At 48.4% G+C, this 11226-nt stretch overlaps 1 protein-coding gene across 1 annotated transcript; it reads left to right on the top strand.

Moving 5' to 3' along the window:
- Window positions 1–9161: 9161 nt before the first annotated feature.
- On the top strand, window positions 9162–10798 carry LOC120104431 (NAD-capped RNA hydrolase DXO1-like). The gene is made up of 3 exons (XM_039115592.1): window positions 9162–9283; window positions 10184–10247; window positions 10360–10798. The coding sequence occupies exons 1-3, from the start codon at window positions 9266–9268 to the stop codon at window positions 10539–10541; spliced, it is 264 nt and encodes an 87-aa protein (XP_038971520.1). The 5' UTR covers window positions 9162–9265; the 3' UTR covers window positions 10542–10798.
- Window positions 10799–11226: the final 428 nt, after the last annotated feature.

Raw genomic sequence — 11226 nt, 5'->3', positions numbered from 1 at the left:
GCTCCCTTAACTTCTATCAGCTCCCTTGGCCTTTTGGCCCAGTGGGAAATTGACATTCTAGGACCATTTCCTATGGCTACCGGATAAAGAAAATTTCTGGTTGTCTCCATCGACTGTCACAAAGTGGGTAGAAGCGAGCCCCTTTGCCCGGATCACCGAGCAGAAGATGCGGGATTTGTCTGGAAGTCAATAATTTGCAGATTCGGGCTCCCCGTATCCTCATATCCGACAACGGCCGCCAGTTCGACAACCTCCATTTCAGAGAATTCTGCTCCGAGCTTGGCATCGACCACCGCTTCACCTCGGTCGCGCACCCTCAGACGAATGGAGAAACCGAGGTAACAAACCGTACTAATTTGCAGGGGCTCAAAGCCAGGCTCGACAAATCCAAAGGACAATGGGTCGAAGACCTATACAATGTCCTGTGGGCTTACCGGATTACATTCCGTGTCCCCACCGGCGAGACTCCCTTCAATCTAACGTATGGAACGGAAGCTGTCATCCCGTTGGAGATTGGGCTCCCTTCTCCGAGGGTAGAACTCCATGATGCCGGCTCCAACTCCTCACAGCTTAGGAACAACCTTGACCTGATCGAGAGGAAACAAGGGAGGCCGCCCGAGTTCGCATGGGAGGTACCAGCAAAGACAGCACAGTACTACAACGCCAGGGTCAAAGTCAAATCCTTCAAAGCAGGGGACCTTGTCCTCAGAAGAGCCGAGGCCTCCGACCAACCGAGCAAGGGAAACTGGCTCCAAATTGGGAAGGGCCTTACCGAGTCACGCGCATCCGCCGGCCCGCAACTTACAAGCTAGAGTCTCTAGATGGGACTCCCATTCCACGAAGCTGGAGTTCTGAAAATCTCCGCGTGTACTACCAGTAGAACCCTGAGGGGTCCCTACTATTTAACCATAAATTTCATTTTATGACGGCTTGTGCACTCGTTCAAACTCACCAATTCTCCTAAATTGTCTCATGGTACCAGGCTCGGTCTCCATCGACCAACGAGCTCGGCTCGTTCTCATCGGCCAACGAGCTCGGCTCGTTCTCCATCGACCAACGAGCTCGGCTCGTTCTCCTACCCCGACCACGGTCGGGATGCCCCGATACTTCGGGATGCGTTCTCCATCGACCAACGAGCTCGGCTCGTTCTCCATCGGCCAACGAGCTCGGCTCGTTCTCCTACCCGACCACGGTCGGGATGCCCCGATACTTCGGGATGCGGTCTCCATCGGCCAACGAGCTCGGCTCGTTCTTCATCGGCCAACGAGCTCGGCTCGTTCTCCTATCCTGACCACGGTTGGGATCCCCGATATTTCGGGATGACGGAGTACCTACGTGGACTCCCTGAAGATGTTCGTGAGTTCGTGATGCGGCCTCCACCGACCAACGAGCTCGGCTCGTTCTCCACCGACCAACGAGCTCGGCTCGTTTTCCTACCCTGACCACGGTCGGGATGCCCCGATACTTTGGGATGCGGTCTTCATCGACCAACGAGCTCGGCTCGTTCTCCACCGACCAACGAGCTCGGCTCGTTCTCCATCGGCCAACGAGCTCGGCTCGTTCTCTTACCTCGACCACGGTCGGGATGCCCCGATACTTCGGGATGCGGTCTTCATCGACCAATGAGCTCGGCTCGTTCTCATCGACCAACGAGCTCGGCTCGTTCTCCTACCCGACCACCGTCGGCGATGCCCGACTACTTCGGGATGCGGACCTCCATCAACCAACGAGCCGCGGCTCGTTCTCCATCGATCACGGAGCTCGACTCAATTCTCCCTGTTCGTGATCAACGAAGAGTCCGTGATTGACAACAAACCGGATTCTTCTATCTTGCCGCGTCCTCAAAGAACGGACTCCGAGCAGAGGAGCGTCTTCAGTCGCCAGGCGAAGTTCACAGCCTCGGCGTAAGAACGCTCATGGTACCAGGTACCCCATTCAATTAATGTCTTTACATAATCTCGGTTATTTTCATTCTTGGATTCTTCTATCTTGCCGGGCGTCTCAAAGAACGGACTCCCGAGCGGAGGAGCGTCTTCAGTCGCCAGGCGAAGTTCACAGCCTCGGCGTAAGAACGCTCACGGTACCAAGTACTCATTCAATTAATGTCTTTTACATAATCTCGGTTATTTTTCGTTCTTTGGATTCTTCTATCTTGCCGGCGTCCTCAAAGAACGGACTCTGAGCAGAGGAGCGTCTCCAGTCGCCAGGCGAAGTTCACAGCCTCGGCGTAAGAACGCTCACGGTACCAGGTATTCATTCAATTAATGTCTTTACATAATCTCGGTTATTTTCGTTCTTTGGATTCCTCTATCTTGCCGGCGTCCTCAAAGAAGCGGACTCCGAGCGGAGGAGCGTCTTCAGTCGCCAGGCGAAGTTCACAGCCTCGGCGTAAGAACGCTCACGGTAACCAGGTACCCATTTCAATTAATGTCTTTACATTCTCATTTATTTTCATTCTTGGTTAATTAACTACCCTGAATGAACCCCTCCGACCAATCGTCGAGGTACCTGGCCGGCCAATTCCATCGCTCGGCCTCACCCCTCCTACGTACACCGTTCAATGGCAAGCTTAGTCTGTGCCGTCAGCTCGATGAATTCATCTCAAGCTGACAGACGTTTTAACTCGTATGTCGGAAAAAATCCGATCATCCGCCTCGGCAACCCGAGATCCGGGCCCAAAGTTCACTAGGAATTTTTAAATCTAGTGACCAGTCCTAGGGCTCGGTCGAATTCTGGAGCTAAGCTCGAAAAGACCCCCCCCGAGCGCAAGCGGCATCCTAGACATAAGCGTCGCTATATTACTGATCTTAGGACCGAGCAACGGAAACTCGGACCTAAGCTCGGCTGTGCCGAGCCTAAACGCAAGTCCAACTATGTGGCGAACGAAGTTTGGGGCCGTAGAGCCCAATCCCTTGGAGCCTAAAAGCGGATCCAAGTGAAAGAAATCTAAGTCAACCAAAGCACAAGTCAAGCTACAAGTTATAACAAATATGTATATTTATTTCAAAAAGCCCGTAGGCTAAGTACAAAGCTCGGGCTCGGCCTTAACAAGTGTGGGGGCCATCCCCGACTTACACAAAAAAAAAAAACTATAAAAAAAAAACAAACTATACTAAGGCTCGGGCTCGGCGACTTCAGGAATGGCTGGCTCTGCGATCAAAGCCTCTTCCTCGGCAGCGCCAGGAACAGCCTCGGGCCATCTCGGTGACCTCGGGGACAGCCTCGGCCAGACCTCCCTGGTCGGCCTTCGGAGTTTCTGCCTCCACCTCCGACCTTTCGACCCCTGCTCCTGGTCTGAGCATGTTCAGGTCAAAGTCAGGAAGGAGCCGCCGCAGTTGGTTGAGGAAGTCCTTGAAGCCTTGGATCAGCCCGTTCACGCCTTCCTCTTCCAGAAGGTCACGAAACTCCTCCGACTCGCGGAAGAGCCTAACCGTGTCTTGGGCCTGCTCCCGAGCCTCTAACTCCCGAGCCTCGTGGTACGCGGCTTTCCGCTCGAGGTTTTTTATTTTTCGCTCGAGCTCTAAGGTTTTAAGGCGGGCGTTCCCCACCTCCTGCTCGCGGGTAGCCAGCGCCAGCTCGGCCTCAGCCAGACGAGCCTCAGTGGCGCGCACTTCGGATCTGGCCAGAGTGTGGCGCGCCCTTCTCCTCTTCGAGCTCGGCAGTCAGAGCTCGAACCTCGTCCTCGACCGCTCCCACCCTTACTTGGAGCACCTGGCGCTCGGCCTCGGACGCCTGGCACCTTGCCTCGGCCTCCTCGTGCCCCCGCTGATGCCTCCGGGCCCGCTCCCGGTAGTCTTGCACTATGTGCATCAGCGTCTCCGTCTCGTGCAGATGCTGTAAAAGAGACGTGAGAAACATGAGAAACTAAAAATAAAATTTGCATAACTGTACAAACAGGAAGACTAACTTACCCCGGACGGCAGAGCAAAGAGTGGAGTCCATGAAGGCGCCGTAGTTCATGGACCGTATTTTGGCCTGATCGGCCGGAAGTAGCGCGACCCGGAATACTTCGCGCGCCACTTGGGGATCATCGAGGGCCGAATCGCCCTCGAAGACCGACCAGACGGGAGCGTAAGGCACCCGCTCCCGTGAGCCCGACGGGTTCGGAAGGCCGACTTCGGCTGACCTGGGCGGAGCCGACCCCGCAGCTCCTTGGCTGCTCCCCGGCTCGGAACTGGAGGGCTGGGGTCGGACATGCGGCCGATCTGACTGCCGCAAAACCGGAGCGGGGGGCGCGAGCGGCCAAACCCGCTGAACTAACCCCCTGGTCGGGCGATTGGGGCTTCCTGCCGACCAGGGATCCGTGAAATTGGCGCCGGGGCACGGGAGCGCCACCGTAGCTCCACTAGAGCCCGCGCCCTCCCCCGACCAGCTTCGGAGTGCGCGGGGCGAGGAGCGCCCGCCTCGACCGCTGCGGTCCGCCGAGACCTTTGCTTTCTTTCTCGGCTCGGTCGGTTTCTCCCGAGAGCTCGGCCGCCCTCTTCTGGAACCGGGCGTATAGAACCTCGCTCTTGGTCACCATCTTTGCGATATCTGCAAGGACGAGCAGGACTAGAATTTAGAACTGTAACAAAATGGAAAAGACACCCTACTGTTACCCTTACCCTGAGGACGCGTCGAGCTCAGGTCAACGTTCACTAGAGCGTCCTCACTTATGAGGCCGCTCAGTAAAATACCATCCCCGAGGCTGCGGATGGTGTCGATGATCCCCTGCTCGCCGCGGAGAAAGCTTGGGGACTTTGTTGACGGACCTGAGCTGGGTAGGCCCCCACCTAGGATCAAACCCCCATGTCCGTTCAGAACCTAGAAAGAAGAACTTCTTCTTCCAGTCATGAATGGACGAAGGAGCGCCCTGAAAGAGTGGCCGACCCGCCCGAAGGGCGATGTAGAGCCACTCTCCGTCTCCCGGATTCGACTTCAACATAAAAAGTCGCCGGAAAACGTTGACAGAAGTCGGAATTCCGTACGCTAAACACAGCGACAGGAAACCGACCACTGTCCTCTTCAGGCATTCGGAGCGAGCTGCGCCGGAACCAACTGGTATTCCGTCAGCAACTCGTTCACGAACCCGTGAAGAGGAAATCGTAGGCCGGCCCAGAGTGCCTTGAGGACTGGTTACCCGATCCCCCCGCCGTGGCGGGCTCCAAACGGAACCCTTGTAGAGGAAAAAACCATTCCTCGGTCATTTCGACCTCGCAGTACACCCATGGTGGACTCGACTTCATTCGGACCGGAACCCATTAGGAGGAAGGAAGAGAAAAGGTTCGAGAGGAAAAGGAACCTGTAAAAGATACCGGAGAAAGGAAACTTCGGACTGAGAAAAGCTGGAGGAAGGAGACAATAAGAAAGCAGTAGGAGGCCAGGTGAGGATTTATATAAATCCCTCCAACGGCCCAGATCAGCGAGAAAAAACGCTGCTCCCCGTTCGGATCACGACGCGTGTTGACCCAAAAGACGGAACGCCACATTTAATTCGGGCTGACGCTTCGAACACAGAAGCGCCCCGTCGGATCATGCGGCTCCATCATGAGCCCACGACGCGAGGACGCTTCGGAGAAGGCGTCCCAATAATGAGGCATTTTCGGAAAAGAAGAGACGCCGCCCATTAGAGGCACCTCGAAGCGCCCGATAATTCGAAACGCGCGATAATTCAAAATTCTCTTTTAACTCATAATGGCCCGACTAAAACTACTTCCCGCGCTCAAGCTGGTGGCCAGCTGGAACTCGGAAGTCGGGGGGTAGTGTTGGGGGAAAACCCAAGTCGTGCCAGTCTGAAGGCGCTCGGCCAAAGAGCGCCGACCAGAGAGGTGCTCGACCAAAGAGCGCCGACCAAGAGAAGCAACCCCGCCACAGGACACTCCGCTAAGCAACCGGCTCGGCTCAGCACCCGAGCCAGGCCCGTACCTTAGCCAAATATCCAATCTCCAACTAATCCTCTAAAGGATCTGACAACTAAATACATGACTCCACTACAATCTGCCACCATTCCTAGGTCATCAAGGCACGTGATCTCTGCCGGCATTCGGCACGCCCTATCATTAATGCATGAGACCCCTCAGGCCTCCGATGCAACTCGGCCATTAAATGAACACGGCTCAAGATGATCTCCGGATCACTGAACCATCAAAGCATATGGCTCTCCTGACCACCGGTTCACTCAGCAATCAATGCACTTGCTATCTACGAACCCCAGGCCCACCACGGCCGGCGGTTCAACCACCCCAACGGGTCCGATCAACCGTGACAACTCCCTGACTCCGGCCTGATCCGGCCTTATTCTCCACAATGCCATTAATGAGCGTGATCGTGCCCCAATTATCACAAAAGAAGACAAATTTCTCTGTCACCCTCCCAGGTAACATAATATCTTCCTATAAAAGAGAACCTGGGGGGAAAAGGAGACACACGGACACAGATATACACAAAAAAGAGAGAACAAACATTCTCCTCCTTGACTCCCCACATATTAACCCCCTCTGACTTAAGCTTCGGAGGGCCGGCGCCGGAAAGCCCGGCCACCGGCTTTCTTGCAGGATTCTCCAGGAGGACGCCACCAGTCGACGCACCGCCACCCACCGTCCCGGCAGCGGAGCTCCTCCCCTCTCGGTTCGCGGCAGCCCCCGGGTCCAATTTCCAGCAACAGCCGCAACAATATATTTTCATGCAGATCATATTCTTTCCTCATGTTTCAGGAAGTGGTAGCAGTAGCGGTACGTGGGCGGTCAAGGGACCTCATAGTGCGCGTGCAATATGCGGGCCGTGTGTGCTGTTGCATAATACATTTACTATTTTTAACTGTTCAAAAATATAAATATGTTGAATACAAACAGTAGTGTTAGCAATATTTTTTGGATAAATAATAGCAATACTAGTAACAAGAACAGCTAACAATAAATGCTTACTAATTGTTGCTTAACACTGAACGGTGTTGCCCAAGGTGACAACCCAAGAGGGGGGATGAATTGGATTTTTTTAAATTTTATGACCTCAAATTAATTTGTAAATGAAGACTCAATCTGGCCTATGTGAAGAGTATAAGTGCAGTGGAAGCAAGAGTAATTAAACTCTAGGCAATTACAATTAAATCACTTTAAGAAATCAAGCTAGAGCAACTACTCAATATAATAAAGGAAATAAAGTAAGTGGCACAAAGTAAACACAATGCAAGCACAAGCACGTATAGTGGTTTGGTGCACTCCAAGGCACCTACATCCACTCTCCAAGCGTTCCATTGGAAATTCACTATAACCCCTCGGATTTACAGTTGGATTGTTTTACCAGGCTCATAACCCAAAAACTTAACAGTTAATTTTACGGGATCACCAACAAGAACCTACACCATTAGTTTTATGGGCCTCACCAACAAACCTACATAGTTGGTTTTACGGGCTCACCAACAAACCTTACAAGAAGAATAAGTAAATCAAAGTATAAAGCTCTTTAATGAGCAAATAAGACAAATATGCATTAAAGAGAAGAAAAGAGAAATGTTATCACTTTGAAGGCACTTTTCTTTTCTTCATTGAGATTGCTTCACTCTTTAATGAATTGGTTGAGCTCTTGAAGGCACTTGAATTCTGCTCAACATCCTTCTTTTTGGATTTGAACTGAAGCAATGAATGAAACTCTCTTCAATATCTCTTTTTCTTGAATGCTCACTTAAATTCTCAAAAGGATATTTTTTTCTGATGAATAGTGGCTCTTAAATACTTCTCCAACCTCCAAAAATCAGTTTCTAGCCGTTGGATTGAAGAAACTAGTCATTTATAGCCGTTGGAGCCTTAAAAAGTACATCTGCAGAACTAGCCGTTAGGCTGTCAGTCGAGCTTGGGTCGACTCGAGTTTTGATGGAGTTGGCTCTGACGGAATTCCAGAGAACACTTTTCTGTCGATACAAGCTGGGATCGACTCGGATTTTGATGGGGTCGACTCGAGCTTTGGTGAAGTCGGCTCTGACAGAAAATCCAGTGAGCAAATTTCTGTTGAAACTGGTTAGGGTCGACTCGAGTACTGTGCCAAATTTCTAGGGCCGACCCTAGTACTGTGCAAATCTGCCAGAGTCGGCTCCAAACTTTCTGGGGTCGACTCCAATCCTGATTTTCTGCATCTTTAGGTTAGATTTGCACACAAAACTAATATAAGACATAGCGAGTCATTTATTTTCATTTAGGATGCATGGCATATAAAAATTTCATCTCTTTAACTATGGAAAATACAGAATTGCCCTTTAACAAAGGAAACTTGACTCTTAACTTTGTCAAACTGAAATTTAGGTTTTTCCTTAAGTTTTTCTATTAAATTTGTCTTTAGATGGGTTATTGAGAGTTGTTTCAATCGTATATGTAGAGCATATCAAGAATATATCGTTTCTTTCTTCCTTAAGTATTTATGTACTAGATCAATTGAGTTAATGGCATTAGTACTACCACATGACCTCAATGGCTTTGTAAACATCAAAATTATACTAGGGTCAACAAACGGAAACAATTATAACATAGTTAACGGATTAACATTCTTAATACCTCTATCCAGCCTGTCCACGTCCAACCAAACCGGCAGCTTGAATCTGCTCCAGTTACATGAGTCTACATAAAATTACTTGTTGCTTACACCTAGCAGAAACAACTGTAACATAGTTAACAAGTTGACTTTTTTAATACCTCTATCCAGCCTGTTGAAAATCGGCATCCAACCAAACTATCAGCTTGAAGCCACTGTATCCACATGAGTCCACATAAAAGTGGGCCACATATGTGAACCGACAATGCTAAGCATGTCATATATGCAGCAGCACCATGCTAAGCAGGCTGTATATGCTGCGGCACAATGTTATGTGGGCCTTTTGGTCCATATGCGGCATGACTGCAGATATTAACTACATATAGGCAATGCAGTGCAGTCAAAGGATTGCATATGCATATGTGGCCGCATGCACCCTCATTTTAAAATGCTGTTATTTTCTATTTTGTTAATAAAAAGCTTAAGAATTAGAGGGTGATTTAATTCCATTAAATGGTGTTACTTTACTCATGGTCAATGGTTTGGTTGAGAGGCCAACTAATTTACTGTTTGATTATTGTTGGTGGTTTCACTACTGGAGCTGGTTAGATCATACAATAAATTTGAGCTGTTTGTTCTGCTAGATTTTTTGTAACATTTTATGCTTATTAATACTCTGAAACTTGTTGCCTAATGCAGGAATGATGCTGGGATACTTGTCCGGACTGAGAGGTTAAGAACCAAAGATATAACACAGAGAGTGAAAATGAAGAACTATTGGCAGGTATGCAAATTAATACATGTAAATACAATGAGGAGATTGATGCTGTCTTTTCCAATTCCTACCTTTCATTATCATTTTAACGTGTGGCTACCTGCTTAAGAAGTACTAGATAGTGTATTTTCTGGAAAACATACAATTCCATCTCTTCAACTGCACTTTAAGCATAAGGGTATGAAGGCTGGAAAACCAATAGGTCTACTTGAACTATTGTGATTTGTTTTTTATATTTAGGACCAAATGTTTTATTGTGTAGAAGAATAAAAAAAAGGAGCTCATTATCAATATGACCTATTATGTCTAACTAGATTACTTCAATGAACAAGGAGCTCGTATTAGTTATTTTTTGGCTTAGAAATGTTAATTTTCTTGTCCTCCAATAGAGGGGCAGGGTTCGAATATCAAGCTATAAGTTAAAGTATAGCAGGTCCAAAATCTGTTAATGGCAAAAACTAGCCCATATAGCATTCTAGGAGGCAATCTGCCGTGTTGTGCACACTGCTGCTTGTTTTTGTTTCATCCTTCTAAAATTCACCTTCCACCCCTGTACTACATGATTTCTAACTGTTCCCAATGGGAGAGTGGTACCTCCCTCATTCTTCGTTTCTGATACTGCTTTTCTTAGTTATGAGATCACTTTCGCTGACTTCTTCCTTAGTGTAGTCTTGGTGAGTACTTTTAAGACTCCATTCCTTTGGTAGTCTTTATCCACAACTGTGACCAGCTAGTTCTGAAGTTGTTACCCATAATTCTAAGCTAAATATTCACTTTGAACTTTTCTAGATCTGAATTTAGGTATATTGTGCATAAAATCGTCTGTACATGGTAAAATGATTATTCAGTCAGTGGTTAATGTTGAGTGCAATTCCATTGGGTAGTAAAGATGTGTTCTAAACATTGCAGGGTGGGGTATGCCTGGCATTTGCCGATGAGGTTCTATGTTGGCTCTACGGAACTGTTAAAGAGAGTAAGTTTTTGTAGCATCGACCAGTCTATTTTCCTCTATGTGCTTTGGATTACTGTTTCTATTATTATCAAAAAATGAGGGATGACTTGCATTGATCAACTCATGCCTGCAGATGAAGATTATGTCCTACAGTTTGTCCCACATTTCCATCGCTTGGAACTACTCCGAGCCCAGTCTTGCCCAGATGTCATCAACTCAGCATGTGGAGCAACAGTGTGTACCCTGAACCAGTTTTCCTTATTGTCATTTACTACACTTCAATTTTTACCTCGAGGAAATGATTGCATATGCTAGGCGACCACCAGTCATCAATTGCATGTCAGAGTATTTTCGGTGACCTTCAGACTTTCGAGATGATGTAACTCCATAATCTACTATGAAACTGCTATAGTATGCCAATCAATATAAGTGGCGTTCTCACAAATATACTCCTAGTAATTCTTTTCCTTTGGACACTGGTGAATGCCTTTCTGCCCTGAGGCAATCTGGGAACATTGGTCCAAACGGATCACTGGATCTATCTGAAGCCTTCCGTCATTAAATTTGTTTCATGTTTTTATTCCATGAATGAACTTGGTGTTGTCTAGGATGTTAAATCTTTTTAATTTTGTTACTTATTGGATATGTTTTATTCGTTGAACGTGGCTTGGAATGTTCTATTCCCTCTTATGTCCTGTAGCAGCAATTGGTGTCATCAGGAAGAGAGGGGGGGGGGGGGGGGGGGGGGGGGGGGGGGGGGGGGGGGGGGGGGGAATGTGTATTTAGTCGGAACACTTTAAATGGCATAGGATAAGAAAAAAATGATCTGATATATATAATTTTGCAACAAACGAGCCTTTCAGTCTACATTTGTAAGATGATAAATTAGATTATGACATTTTCGTTATTAATTAGTAATTTCTACGTTAACTAGCAGTAAATTCTATTTTAACTGGCAACGAGGGAAAAATTGAAACAAACAAGGTTTCAGAAGAACAAG

This window comes from Phoenix dactylifera, chromosome 18, assembly GCF_009389715.1.
Source record: "Phoenix dactylifera cultivar Barhee BC4 chromosome 18, palm_55x_up_171113_PBpolish2nd_filt_p, whole genome shotgun sequence".
Taxonomy (NCBI): Eukaryota; Viridiplantae; Streptophyta; class Magnoliopsida; order Arecales; family Arecaceae; genus Phoenix; species Phoenix dactylifera.
The sequence above is the reverse complement of the archived record's forward strand: the minus strand, read 5'-3'. Positions and strand labels throughout refer to the sequence as shown.